The following is a 15,650-nucleotide window of genomic DNA, read 5'->3' as shown; positions in this document are numbered from 1 at the left end:
ACTGTTTCAAGCGTATTAAGGTCACTAGAACTGGGTTTTGGATAAGCAGGGAAACAAGTAATTATGTTTATCAAATATTGTAAGGGCTGATCCTTTATTAACATATGATACCTGTATCTTTTTTGCAAAGCTGAATCATCACTTCCGGGGCTCCTTTTAAAAACACGGTGAGTGTCTTCTCCCCTGAAACCTGTGTTATAACGGACATTCGCTGCAGAGAGGAAGAGAAAGGAAACTGGTGCAAAATGGTGATTCCTTCTACTGGGACCTATGAAAAAAAAATGCACACGGTTTTCAATTGATCTTCTCCCTTTGAATTCTTGGTACTGTTAAGGTTGTTTCTACTGCTTTAACTTGACGTTTCATCTTCTTTCTTACAGTACATTGAAATCAAACTGTGCACCTGTATAGATTGTATAGTTATGTGTTGTAAATATGATAAGCCCACACGACATTGATTTTTTCTATATATATGCATATATATATATATATATATATATATATATATATATATATATATATACACATACATATACACTCACACATATACAGCATACTCCCAAAAGTAGGTAAACAGTTAAATCGATAACATTCATCACAACAGAAACATACAATGCATTCTGTGCACACACACATAAACACACACTGCTTCTCTGATACACACACAGAAACACAATGCATGTCTTAAACACACTGCGTTACTTACACACACAAACACACCCTGCTTCCATCACACATGCACAGAAACACAATGCATCACACACACACACACACACACACACACACAAACAAACACGGACTCTCAGTAACTTACACACAGACACACAGAAACACAGAATGCATCCCTTAGACATAAACACATACTGCTTTTTATCCCTTACACAAACACACTGCATCCACTATACAAGTGCACTGCATCCACTTTATGCACACACTTACTCCCTAAGACAGACACACACTGCATCCCATATACAAACTAGAATTCCTATGCACTATATTTCATAAGCACACACACATATTACAAATCCCCTACACACATACACTCCACTCGCTGTGAGCAAACTCATGGGTGGGCCCTTGTAGATAGACTCATGGGTGGGCCTTGTGGGCACATACTGTGGCGGGCCCATGGGGACCAGGCCATGAGCTGTGTGGGGGCCTCCAAAATTTCTGATGGCAGCCCTGCACACAATGCTTAAGGTGTTGTTGGAATTCAACCTTGCCAAATGACAATTAAAACACAGTGATTCTACATGGCAGGCTGATCTTGGAATGCACAGTGTGACTTGTTCCGTTATCATGACTAGGTGGCTCTATCAGGACCCAGCACACAGGGGTCATCATTTTTCAGGCAGTAGATGCCCAAAATCAGTTCCATTTGCTAATAGAGAAATAAGGAGCATTGTCTTTTGATCTAAGCAGCACCAAGAGAATAATAAAGAAAGAAAACATGACAAACGCACAGAGCAAAATGTGACAATTAATGGAGGAAAACATAGAAATTGTTGGCTAAAGAAAGCCTAGGTATACAAGATTATATTGTAAATAGCTTACCGATTGCATTCTTGACTTTGGTTTAACAAGTATATCTGAACCAGTACTCCCATCTCCTTTCCAATCATTTTTATATTCCTGGAGATCCTGTTTACACATATTTTACTTCCATTAAATGGATTATGCAGTCATAGTGAGTCTCGAAATAAAAGTAACACTCTTAGCATTAGAATAAATACATTTTTAGGTTATTTGTGGTAATTGGTTAAGTTATGGCACAAGAACTACAGTTTTTCCAGCAACTCTTGCACTATTTCAGCCAAAGATATTTTTACTCAAAGTTGCACCCAAAAAGTGCATGCAGGTACTCCTTACTGTATTAACTCATGGCAAAAATGGCAGTGCCAAAGAGTAACATGTGTCTCAGGCAGGGCCGGACTGGCAAAAAAATTCGGCCTAGGCATTTTTCAATCAAAGCAGCCCCTTTAACCCCTTAAGGACCAAACTTCTGGAATAAAAGGGAATTGTGACATGTCACACATGTTATTTATCCTTAAGGGGTTAAAAGGGGGCGGAGCCAGAGAGGGTGTGTTTTTGTCATCACTAATGACAATCATGCCCCCTCTCAAAGTGAGCATGTTGGTTCAATGCGTAGAGCCCTGCTGAAGAGCTCTAGCAAGAGAAAAAGGCCCTGTATATGTTCTGCGCAGCGCAAGCAAATTTAATAACATGCTTGCACTGCGCTTGTCACTTGTCTCTGTTGTCTCCATAGGTGAGATCCCAGAGGTCAAAATGACCAGGAAAGTGTATCGTGAATGAGTTTGAAGGCTGCTTGTGAGATTGTGTATGTGTAGAGTGAGCTGATTGGAGTATGGTATTGTGTAAATCGGTTGATTTCAGTCGTGTTTGTGGTATAATATGTGTGGCTAGGGGCTGTAGAGAGTGTATGTATAAGGGGCATAGTGTGTATAGGGGATGTAGCGAGTGTGTGCATATGGGCTGTAGTGTGTGTGTGTGTGTGTGTGTGTATAGGTAATGTAGTGTGTCTAGGGGTTGTAGAGAGTGTGTGTTTAGAGAATGTAGTATGTGTCTGATTACAAGGAATGTAGTGTGTGCATAGAGGAGTTTGTATGTCAGGAATGTAGTGTGTGTAGGTGGTGCAGTGTGTGTGTATGGTATTTAGTGTGTGAAGGACCCAGAGTGTGTATAGGAGATCTAGTGTGTGTGTATGTATGTTTGGAAGTATTGTATGTGTGTGAGGGGTGCACCGTGCTGGGAGTGCTTTGTGTATGTGTGAGGGGTGCAGCATGTGTGTGTGTGTGGGGGGGGGAGTGCACACACACACACGTTTGTGAGAGTGGTGCTGTGTGTGGGAGGGTGTTGTGTATGTGTGTGAGGGTTTTTGTGTGTGTGTGTGTGTGTGTGTGTGTGTGAGTGCTGCATGTGAATATGTTTGGCGGGATTGTGTGTATGGGGGGAGACAGATTAATTTAAATATATCAAATGTGTATTTTTTTTTATAAAAAAACAAACTTTATATACCCCTATCCCTTCTTACCTTTTGCCTGGGAGGGGAGACCGTGCTGCCATCCCTGGTGGTCTTAGTGGTGAGTGAAGCCTGCGGCGCTAGAGTTCACTCTTGCGAGATCTGAGCATTGTCATGGCTTGAGCTCCCCCTGGTCCTTCTCTCCCTCCCTCCCCACTAGCGACCACATTACACTGCCTGTGGGCTGAGGAAGATCAAAGAGCTCCCCACCAGCCCCTGAAGGCACAGCAGAGCTCGAATAGTGCCAGCTCTGCATGGGCCAACAGGGGTGATCCTGTGATTCCATACCATTTGCCTGGTATGCTCGATGGCCAGTCCAGGCCTGGTGTCAGATGTCCTAAACGAACATATCTGCACTAAAATGTTTTTACCTTTTAAGCAATGGAAAAACAAACACCATTTACAGAAATATAAATGCAAAGGAAAACAGACACAAATTTATGTGCATAGTCAATATTAGGCTTGGAGATTAATTTTGGTCTAAACTGCAATTTGTTTCAATTTGGGCAGATAGGGTGATTGATCAAGTTCACAAACTCCAAGCTAAATTGTACCCGAATCACGAAACTGCCGTAATGTACAATGCCCGAGCATGTTTGCTTCTGGTCATGATTCTGGAATCTACCCAATGCGCCAAAAATGAGATTATTGATGGAAAAAAGGATGAATGAATGCTATGGACAGTGAATGAATGTGGATTTTATTAACAGATTAAGTGTGGAGTAAGCAATAGAGGGAAAGAAGGAGGAACAGTACAAAAATCTATATTTATAGATTTAACATGATATATAAATACATATAGAAAATTGGTATTTCATTTTACTGCTCCTTCTATTTTCTCCTCTATTGGATGCTTTTTCTCACTCTCACTTGATCTGTGAACCAAATGAAGGGAAACATCACATCACTTCAGAATTACAAGGTTATTCCACTCCTGGTACAATAAGCAAGGTAGTCATGCCTGGATTTCCCTGGACTTAATAAAGTCTGGATTTAGGGAATCTGGACTGAACATGTGGATGGAAGTAAACTAACTCACAAATATTTTAGATTCATGCCTTAACGTAATAATTGATCTAAAACATAAATGAAACCTATGAACTAACCAAAAGGCAAATTATTAAGCCTTTATTAATTATCTTGAACTTTTCTCAAGCTGAAAAAATAGTGTTTTATTTAACAGTATGCTTTGGGTACAATGTACTAAACACATCTATTTAATAATGTTTTTGTCAAAAGTAAATGGAAAAAACACTGCACAGAAAGCTGTTGAGTACTGTTAGATTTCTTATAAAAGTTAAATGGACACTCCAAGTCTGCTGTAATGGTTAAGAACCAGGAGTGCCATGGGACCATCTTAGAGTGTGTAGTCAAAACATATGAGAACATTATGACATTTAAATGTGGCAGTCGGAGCACCTTCCTCTACCTTCTCTTAAGCCTTGCACTGAACTAAACCCAGTGATTTGGCGAGGTGCTCATTGGCTGAGAGCACTGAACCTCCGCTCTCAGACAATAAGACAGCCCTACATAATAGATAAAATGTATTTGTTCATAAATGTATTATAACAGTGATACATGCAGTTATGTTTATTGTAATCTGCGGTGCCTGTTATTTCTAATATGCAAAATAATCTGCCTTGTCATAATCGTCCCCTACCAACTCATCGATTCCTCATTTGATTTCATCAACATATTTTATAATTACATTACGGGCATTATTTTTTGATGGGTGGTTGTCTTGCTCTCAAAAGACAAGGCCCAATGTACATTACTTATTTTATTAATGGTGAATATCTTATGTACAGATGTACTTATAATAAATGAAATCACCATTAAGTTCTTCTATCCTCTTAACGTTCTCAGAGAGGTGTGCAAATGCTGGTTTTATTGCAATGAGACTTTCCATGTCATTATACTTTACCCAGCCTGTTGCTTCAAACATCTTTAGGTCCAATGGGTCTCCATGAAGGTTTTTATCCAGTAACACCAGTGAATGGCAGCTGGCCATTGCACCAAGTAAGGGAGACCAGGATAGTGTAAATCCAGAATTCATATCACGTACTTCCTGGAAACTGGAATCGAATAGAGTGATATATTAAACAATTATATTACAAGTATTTATTCAATATTTATTGTGCATCGGTGACATATCACAAGACAGACTTTTGGCAGTTTTGACATATAAGAACACTGAAATAAAAACACTTAGGCAGTTCAGATCCACAATGATAGGAGACTCTATCAACATGAGACATACAGCAACCCCAGATGATTGTGGGGCCTAACAGTAAGGTATAATTGATACAACTCTAGGCACAGTAAACACTGGGTCCATGATACGAGATCATGGAAAACAACAAAAACAACAAATAGCTTTCTCTTCAGTTAGTCCTCACCCATGTCTCAAACAAGTTTTAGGTCACATTTGCCATTACAGAGAGAACCTTAACCTGTCGTATATCAGACTGATCACATCGAAGGAAGTACATATTAAAAATACAAGCTGCCTTTCTCTGAACAAGAGATACAGCTACCCAGGCCACACATTTTAGCCTTCTATGGGTTTGTTAGTGAATTGTAGCTAATGTCCTTGTAGACACAGTGAGTACAGCATCCACATCTGGATTACCCTTTAAGTACACTGCTCAAAAAATAAAGGGAACACAAAAATAACACATCCTAGATCTGAATGAATTAAATATTCTTCTGAAATACTTTGTTCTTTACATAGTTGAATGTGCTGACAACAAAATCACACAAAAATAAAAAAATGGAAATCAAATTTTTCAACCCATGGAGGTCTGGATTTGTAGTCACACTCAAAATTAAAGTGGAAAAACACACTACAGGCTGATCCAACCTTTATGTAGTGTCCTTAAAACAAGTCAAAATGAGTCTCAGTAGTGTGTGTGGCCTCCATGTGCCTGTTTTACCTCCCTACAATGCCTGTGCATGCTCCTGATGAGGTGGCGGATGGTCTCCTGAGAGATCTCCTCCCAGACTAAAGTTGAATCTGCCAACTCCTGGACAGTCTATGGTGCCACGTGACATTGGTGGATGGAGCGAGACATGATGTCTCAGATGTGCTCAATTGGATTCAGGTCTGGGGAATGGACGGGCCAGTCCATAGCATCAATGGCTTCATCTTGCAGGAACTGCTGACACACTCCAGCCACATGAGGTCTAGCATTGTCTTGCATTAGGAGGAACCCAGGGCCAACTGCACCAGCATATGGTCTCACAAGGGGTCTGAGAATCTCATCTCAGTACCTAATGGCAGTCAGGCTACCTCTGGTGAGCACATGGAGGGCTGTGTGGCCCCCAATGAAATGCCACCCCACCCCTACTGACCCACTGCCAAACCAGTCATGCTGGAGGATGTTGCAGGCAGCAGAACATTCTCACAGCATCTCTAGACTCTGTCACGTCTGTCACATGTGCTCAGTGTGAACCTGCTTTCATCTGTGAAGAGCACAGGGCGCCAGTGGTGAATTTGCCAATCTTGGTGTTCTCTGGCAAATGCCAAACGTCCTGCATGGTGTTGGACTGTAAGCACAACCCCCACCTGTGGATGTCGGGTCCTCGTACCACCCTCATGGAGTCTGTTTCTGACCGTTTGAGCAGACACATGCACATTTGTGGCCTGCTTGAGGTTATTTTGCAGGGCTCTGGCAGTGCTCCTCCTGTTCCTCCTTGCACAAAGGTGGAGGTAGCGTTCCTGCTGCTGGGTTGCTGCCCTCCTACGGCATCCTCCACGTCTCCTGATGTACTGGCCTGTCTCCTGGTAGCGCCTCAATGCTCTGGACACTACACTGAAAGACACAGCAAACCTTCTTGCCACAGCTCGCATTGATGTGCCATCCTGGATAAGCTACACTACCTGAGCCACTTGTGTAGGTTGTAGACTCCGTCTCATGCTACCACTAGAGTGAAAGCACCGCCAGCATTCAAAAGTGACCAAAACATCAGTCAGGAAGCATAGGAACTGAGAAGTGGTCTGTGGTCACCACCTGCAGAACCACTCCTTTATTGGGGTGTCTTGCTAATTGCCTATAATTTCCACCTGTTGTCTATCCCATTTGCACAACAGCAAATGTGACATTTTGATTTCACAGAAGGGTGATTGACTTGCAGTTACATTGTGTTGTTTAAGTGTCCCCTTTATTTTTTTTGAGCAGTGTATATGCTTAAAAGAGCAGACATACATCATGTTTCATACATCATTCTGCATATATGCAGCACTTTTAGAAAAAGTTAATGTTTCTTATGTTAGTTATGAGACAGTGGCTGCTGCTGTTTACAAGTAAGTGAATAGAATGCATTGTTCTAATCTGATGTGGAATCTCGAAACATTAGAAACAACCAATATTATCGGAAAACAATATCATTGGAGGTGCTGGAGACATCACACGGAACTGCAAACCTGAAGATGAACCACAAGATGGCAATATTTCCCACTAATACACACTTCACCGGTATATATCTTCTACTTACATTACTTGTTACTACTAAGTTAGGGCTAGTGATAATGTAGATGTTAAATTGGTGTAGGGATTAATGATTAGTGTTAGGAAATTGTAGGTATTAATGTTTGTATGGATTAATATGTAGTGCAGGGCTTGATGTTTATGTTAGTGTAGTGCATTGGCTAATGTGACTAATGTGTAATTTAGAGATTAATGTTTAGTGATAGTGTGACGTATTAGGAAAATATAGGGGGGTTAATATGTACTGCAGTGTAATGTTAAGCCCACTGCTGCCTTTAGTGGGACATGTCCATGGTACAGCCGTATAAGCTCTGGTCATTTAAATAATGGCAGTTACCACAGTTAGGAGTGTAAATACTATATATATATATATATATATATATATATATATATATATAACTATATAATATCAATTTTGTGTGACTGTATGGCACATCCCATACCAAAACTGTGATTTATGCATGCTAAAATTAGGAAGAGATATCCCATTCATGATTATCTTCCGTGTGCGATCTCATTTGTAGTGTGTTGTTATTATTAGCACTTTTATATAGCGCTAACATATTTTCAGCGCTTTACAATTATAGAAATGGGCATTGTTCTATTTATATTTGCCATTACACATTTGAATGTGAAAAGTTAGCCCTGGCGAGTAAAAATTTACCTTGGTAGGGTATAATGCTGCTTGCAGTGACTTTGAGGACCTGGCTAGTAGCATATGACTACAAGTGTATTTATATATATATATATATATATATATATATATATATATATATATATATATATATATATATATATATCCCAGGAAATACTTGCATACAGGCTAAAATACTTGTCAATTTGCCGGGTACAATGCCATGGCCTTTAAATTTCCAGAATAATGAAAAGTTAGCTGCACTCACGGTCTTCCATAAAATCAATTCTTTACTTCTTCAAGGTTAAAACATGTATTGATAATGATGAAAATCCTGGAAAGGACTGAAACGTTGATCCTGTTTTAACCTTGATGAAATAAAGAATTTATTTTATGGAAGACTGTGAGTGCAACTAACTTTTGATTATTATTTTTATATATATATATATATATATCATATATGACATTTGATCTAATAAGACTTACCCATGAGATTCAGAAGGAACAACACCCCATAAATCTAATCCATCTTCCGTTAAGGTACCTGTCTGAGATGAGATGTTATTTACGAGAATTAATATTCAATATAAATTGAATTTTGCATTATATTGATATTCCACTTAGGTTTTTGCACACTTGACATTTAAGCAATGTCTGCTCGATTTACTAAAACATCATTGTCAGAGTAAAGTTACACAAAAAGGGTATTTAACAGCGAGCCTTTCTCATTCACTACACCAGAGATCAATTTAGTAGATAGACTAAGCTACATAAGGACGGAATAACAACAATTATGCTGTAAATTCTACACCTCCTCTCTTGGAAGGCATAGGAAATTCTGTGTAAGTGTCAATCTTTTTGTAAAATGTAAATCTTCGGCATCTTAATGTATGTTCTTAATAACACATATAAAACACCTCAGAATCTTCTATTTAAACTGCATTACAAAATGTTGGGTTATTCACTTAACTGCAATTTATTTACTATTTTTTTTGTAATTTCTCGAGATCAGCTATCTTTGATGTTGTATTTCTTTTCCCACCTATTTAAATTCTTTATTTTTGATGTGCACAAGATAACACACATGCTTGCACTGACACAACAGCTAAAGCAAGTACAGTAGAATTAATCAGAGGGAAACAACAATGGCATTAAAATAATCTGTAATTAGGTTGATTTAATTTAGTCTAATTTTCTCCTAGGTAAATGGTTTGGGGTGAAAATGCTTTTTACGAAACAAGTTGCATGAAAAATATGTCTATTGCTGTATTGCAAAATATATACATAATATTGACATTTTGCAGCACAGTGATTGCGCCCTTTCAGAGAAGCTAATTCTGGTTGGGTTTCAATTGACTGAAAAATAATTGATTATTTAGTTTACTTTTGAGCAAATGGTTGCATAGTTTAACTACTCGGTCTAGCCGGTCCCAGGTTTATTTCTTTATTATTTATTTGTCCTTCTTCCCCTTACAATACTTCCCCTAACTTCACTCCCTCTGCTGTTCTATGTTCATTCGCACCTGATACATTGGAAGAGGTTTCTGCTCTGCTCCAGTCCTCCCGCCCCACCACCTGCTCCCTATATCCAATTCCCTCATCCGTACTCTGTCTTCTTCTCTTTCTCCACCTCTCACTAAAATCTCTCTCCCTCCTCTGACATATTTCCATCGCCCTTCAAACATGCAACTGTAACCCCAATTCTAAAGAAGCCCAACCTTGACCCTAACTCCCCATCCAACTATCGTCCTATTTCGCTACTGCCTTTTGCATCCAAGATCCTTGAAATAATTGTGTATGCAAGATTGACAGACTTCCTCGAGTCCAACTTTCTGCTAGACCCGCTTCAGTCTGGTTTCCACGCTAAGCACTCTGTGGAAACGGCACTGACCAAAGTATCCAATGATATACTCACTGCAAAATCTCGTGGTCACTACTCTATCCTAATTTTCCTTGACCTATCTGCAGCTTTTGACACTGTTGATCATCAACAGCTTCTTCTCATCCTCCACAATATCGGTCTACAAGATATTGCTCTCTCCTGGTGCTCCTCCTACCTCTCCCAGCGCTCTTTCAGTGTTTCTTTCTCTGGCTCTGCTTCTTCTCCCCAACTCTTCTCTGTTGGTGTCCCCAAAGGTTCAGTCCTTGGTCCTCTACTGTTCTCCAGCTATACTGCCTCCCGTGGTAAACTCATTAGCTCCTTTGGCTTCCAATATCATTTCTATGCAGATGACACGCAAATCTACCTGTCCTCTCTTGATCTCTCCCCGTCCCTCTTGACTGGTGTCTCTGACTGCCTCTCTGCTATTTCTAACTGGATGGCTGCCCACTTCCTTAAACTAAACTTGACCAAAACTGAAATTCTAGTCTTTCCTCCCTCAAGTGTTGTTACTCCTCTGTCTGTCTCCCTCCAAGTCAACGGTGCTACCATCAGCTCCACCATGAAGGCTCGCTGCCTAGGTGTTTCCTTTGACTCCGACCTCTCCTTCAAGCCTCATGTTCAGTCTATCGCCAAATCCTGTCATTTCCATCTCAAATACATTGCGCGCATCTGCCCCTACTTAACGCCAGATACGACTAGGGTGTTGGTCCATTCCACTGTCCTTTCTTGCCTTGACTACTGTAATCTGCTTCTCAGTGGTCTTACGTGCTCCCAACTTGCACCGTTACAGTCCATAATAAATGCGGCGGCGAGGCTCATCTTCCTGTCCGCCCGCACCTCCCATGCCTCCACCCTCCTTCAGTCCCTACATTGGCTTCCTATAAAATATAGAGCTCAATTTAAAATTCTGGTTCTTGCTTTCTAATCGCTACATAATGATACACAAGTATGTCCCATCTAGGCTCCTTACGATCTGCTGAAGACTAAGGTCTATCTTCTGTCCGTACTCCCACCTCTGATGCTCGCCTTCAAGATTTCTCAAGGGCTGCACCGTTCCTGTGGAACTCGCTTCCCTCCTCCGTGCTCACCCAGTCTCCACTCCTTCAAAAAATCATTAAAAACCCACTTCTTCATAAAAGCATATCAATTAAACTGTTAATAGCTCCTAACTGATTCCTCTTCTGCAACTGTCACTAGTCTAATACTATCCTTACCTTTTTGTGTCATTTTACCCCACTCCCTCTAGCATGTAAGCTCATTGAGCAGGGCCCTCAACCCCTCTGTTCCTGTGTGTCCAACTTGTCTGGTTACAACTACATGTCTGTTCGTCCACCCATTGTAAAGCGCTGCAGAATTTGATGGCGCTATATAAATAACATAATAATAATAATTTGATTGATTGGTTTAGTGGTTTAGCTATCTCTTTACCAGAACTCCAAGTCAGGAATCAAACAAAACTGTCCATTGCCCATGTTGTTCGCTTTGTAGCATATTCATATAGCGATTCAATGTTGCAGAATTCAAATTGCTATTATTTTGAAACCAGATGCACAAGTCTAATGTTATCGCCACTTAGTTACCACAAAGAACTACTAGTTGCTATGTGGTATATAGGATATTTGCAATAAATATTTGCAGGACTTTAGCAAGTACAGTGAAAGAATATTATGAGTTATATCATGAGTGAATTTTAAATAGTGGGAATTAATTTGCAGTCAGATTTGTATTATGAATGAGAAAAGCTCACTGTAGCAAACCTTCTGATCTTTTGTAATGCAGATACTAGCAAAACCCGGGCTACTTATGTGTTTTCAAGACTAGGATGTGAACTAGTACACTAATCCTGATATGTTTACATTTGGTATTAACAAAAAGAAATGCATTTTATTTTTGATGAATTGATATAAAAAGTCTGCATACTTTGTCAAAACAGAAGAGGTTAATTTGTCCACATAAATTAATCCTCTGTGGGCTGATGCAAAAAATCCCTTGGCTGTTTAGTCTGGTTTGGGAATAGAGGGTACAAACTGTCAATGCAGAAGGAAGAGACACTGGAACGGCCGATGTTGCCATGATAAGTATCATTAGCACAATGTCATGTGTTTTAGCCTGAAGACATTGGGAAAATTAAAAGACAAGAATTTGTTATATTTTGATACATCATATTGTTTGTTATTAATGAATAATTCTGGTTGCATATATATAGTGTAGATTGTAATAGTCGTATTAATCCAGTAGACAAGATCCCAAAATATCAGACTATTGCAGAATGCAATGATATCTTTTTATTGGACTAACATAATACTTTTACTTTATGAATTTGTGCATTCAGAATCACAAACATTCTTGCTTTCACACACACTCACATTCCAGACAAATAGTTTTATATATATCCTGACATGCGGATCAAATACTCTCTTGCATTAACACACAAACATGCAACAACACTCCATACAAATATATTCCATCATTAACACTAAGATCCTACACTAAAATATACATGATTTGTACCCACCCACATTTCCCTGCATTGACACAGATGCTGCATTCATGGGTGCCATAGAAACTGCAGAGACTGTACCCATAGGCTCAATGTACCCTAAGTATATCAATAAGCATCAGTAGCTATGGTGTTTGGAGTCTCAGATTTCTAAGTGTTTATGTTATTTAATAGTGTTTATATTTTTACATTTTAATTGCCAATTAACAGATCTGTCCTGGTTCCAAATATCTTAGATCAAAACATAAATACAAATTTTAGCTGAAGCTTTAGTTACATCCCGAAAAAAATAATACTTACTCCATTTAGTGAAGAAATAACAGCTGTGTAGACAACTCCAACTAATGAAAGTCCTACAAGCACGATGACGGTCTTTAAAATGTCTCTTTGGAGTTCATAGTTTACTGGCTTGGGATACAATATTGACCGAACTAGATCACCCTTTGCAGTATTGAATCCTGAATTATAAAATTAAAAGATATTAGAAAAATGTAAAGACAAAAGTAAAAAATTCAATGGATGAGGAGGAACTAGGGATAATGGAGACAGGAACCATCTACATACAATTCCCTTCTTCACTTAAAATTGCAGTGAGCAAAGGAGAGACACTGGGTCACCATATACCACGTCATTAGAACTGCAGCTTAAAGTATTTGTTCTGGTGAGTATAGCCTGTCCCTGTGGGCTTTTTGCAGTAAACACTGTATTTTCAGAGAAAAGGCAGTGTTTACATTACAGTCAAGGGACACCTTAAGTGGCCACTCCTCAGATGGGGAGAGGCTGATTGGCTAAGGTGGCATTTGGCTACACCCCTGGCCCGCCTCCTTGGCTGAGATCATCAGAATTGATAATCTCAGCCAATCCAATGCTTTCCTATCCTCTGTTGATGTCAGCCAAAGAGTCAGATCAGGGGCAGTTCCAGCACCAGCAGACTGGACTAAAGGTAAGATTTTACTATGTTTAGTGGGTTGGGGGGGGGGCAGATAGTTCTCTGTAGGCCATATGCAGGTGGATAGGGCTACATAAACAAAGTAGGACACTATAGTCACCAGAACAACTTGCAATTTTAGCATACACATGTTTTGAAAGCACTACATAGGAGTCAGTGTACAAGGGTAACAAGAAATGTTCTAATGAATGTCTGATCGAGAGAAGATTGGATGACAAGTGCAATACATTTATTGTTAGGGTTAATCCCAATTATCAACTTTTAAAGGAGAAATATAGGTTGTTACTTTGTGGTTACAGCATTTCTGTCGCATCCTGATGTAAGTCCACATTGAATAAATATGGGTTTTTTATTTGGCTCCACCTACAGTGACTTTAATAAAAGGGTAGCACACATGGTTAGGAAATATTAGGGCTTACTGAGTAGGGTCTATCAAGAGATTAAAGAATTTAGGCACTTCCCATTTTTCTCATATGATAAAGAAGGAATCCTATAGATACCTTGGTGAAAGCTGACATTGATCTCCAGAGGCAGTGGTCGGAAAGGTTTTTAACAAGTCACATCTTGGCACATCCCATACCAAAACTGTGATTTATGCATGCTCAAATAAGGAAGCAATATCCCATTCATGAATATCTTCCGTGTGCGATCTCATTTGTGGTGTTATTATTATTAGCACTTTTATATAGCGCTAACATATTCGCAGCGCTTTACAATGATAGAAATGGGCATTTGAAGGTCCTGTTCAAACAAGTTTACAATGCTCTGTGGTCTCACCCAGGGGTGGACTGACCACTCAGGCACATCGGTCATTGACCAAGGGCCCGTGGCAGTCAGGGGTTCGGATGCATAGACAGGGCCTTGGATCTCCCATCTGGCCCAGCATTATTTATTGTGCTTTATTTTAGCGATAGTTGCGGGCCCCTGCCTGTCTGGGGCCTGCAACTATCGCAGTATCACCTCCCAACTCTTCCCTCCGCAGTGAGAGACCTGCCAGCATGTGTATCCCCCCCTCCCAGGTCTCTTCACTCTCCCTGCACAGTGCAGTACAGACACTCTGCTTCAATTTATCAAAAGATAAATAATTCTCACATATTTCCCCAATTATACATTCCCGTTGTTTAGTCCAACTCCTAAATCAATGTCAGGCATTACTGTCTCTAATATTCTAATATTAGAACCTTCATAAATCCTTTTATGAATTTTTAGATCTTTCTTTATACCTTGCCATTCTTTCAATATTTGTGATATTATTAATGAATTCATTGAATCATTAATACTTGTCTTCAATGCCTACTCTACTTGCTTCCAACTTATACCACGCCTAATCCTTCAAATCGCTAACTTGTAATTTATGGGTGTGGATAATCATATTCGCCTGATAGGTGTTTCTGATTATCGGATATCCCCCTTATAGTCTTTTTTGGACAAAATCCTAGTATTTATTCTGGGTCTTTTACCTCTCCAGATATAATTAGTAAAGCTGGATTGTATGATATCTAACAATTGATTTGGGATTGCCAGTGGGATCATTTGAAATAAGTATGCCCACTTGTAATGCCTTAACTATGGTATCCTCTTACTTCCTGGTTCCACGGAGCCTAGCCACACCCCTGTATGACACGGTCTGCCTATTTAATCTGACTGCACCAGCTGATCAGGGCTGGATTATTGAACTACGTTCCTTACTCACAACCCAGCTACAACTTCATGGTGAAAGCCTCTGCTACCAGACCGGACTGAAAGACTCTGCAAAGTTCCCTTCACCTCTCCTCATCCACGACTAAAGATTAAACACTCTTCATACGCCTCTGAGGAGATCTCGGGAACCAGTGTTCTATGTGCCGGAAGCTAAGTAAAACCAATGTGATAAGAGTTGCATCTAAAAGCTGTTATTACCTGTCTCCAAAAGTCCTACGGTAAAAACAATCCCGTTACAGCTAACTTCAACTCATACTTCATATCAGTTATCTGCATCTGTCTTGCTTCAGTTAAAGTATGGAACAGCTATTGTAATTACTTATCACCTAAACCGTTTACTCTACTAAGAGACTCTTTATTGATTCAGTGTCTGCAATTTACTACCATTTACTCCTTAAAGCTACAGTGCCTGTAACTGTGGACTTCAGTTATCATTTACTACTTAAAGCTACAG

At 39.7% G+C, this 15,650-nt stretch overlaps 1 protein-coding gene across 2 annotated transcripts in view; it reads right to left on the bottom strand.

Annotated features, from left to right (window-relative positions):
• Positions 1 to 15,650, bottom strand: part of LOC134586875 (probable cation-transporting ATPase 13A4) — a 147,393-nt gene that overhangs the window by 62,129 nt on the left and 69,614 nt on the right. For both annotated transcript variants that reach the window (XM_063442776.1, XM_063442777.1), the window contains exons 11-16: positions 12,847 to 13,004; positions 11,967 to 12,155; positions 8,651 to 8,712; positions 4,965 to 5,115; positions 1,555 to 1,641; positions 112 to 268 (exon numbers count right to left, since the gene is read on the bottom strand). In XM_063442776.1, the coding sequence (XP_063298846.1) occupies positions 112 to 268; positions 1,555 to 1,641; positions 4,965 to 5,115; positions 8,651 to 8,712; positions 11,967 to 12,155; positions 12,847 to 13,004 (804 nt within the window). The remainder of the gene's footprint in view (positions 1 to 111; positions 269 to 1,554; positions 1,642 to 4,964; positions 5,116 to 8,650; positions 8,713 to 11,966; positions 12,156 to 12,846; positions 13,005 to 15,650) is intronic.

This window comes from Pelobates fuscus, chromosome 2, assembly GCF_036172605.1.
Source record: "Pelobates fuscus isolate aPelFus1 chromosome 2, aPelFus1.pri, whole genome shotgun sequence".
Classification (NCBI taxonomy): domain Eukaryota; kingdom Metazoa; phylum Chordata; class Amphibia; order Anura; family Pelobatidae; genus Pelobates; species Pelobates fuscus.
This window is presented reverse-complemented; position numbering and strand designations above follow the sequence as displayed.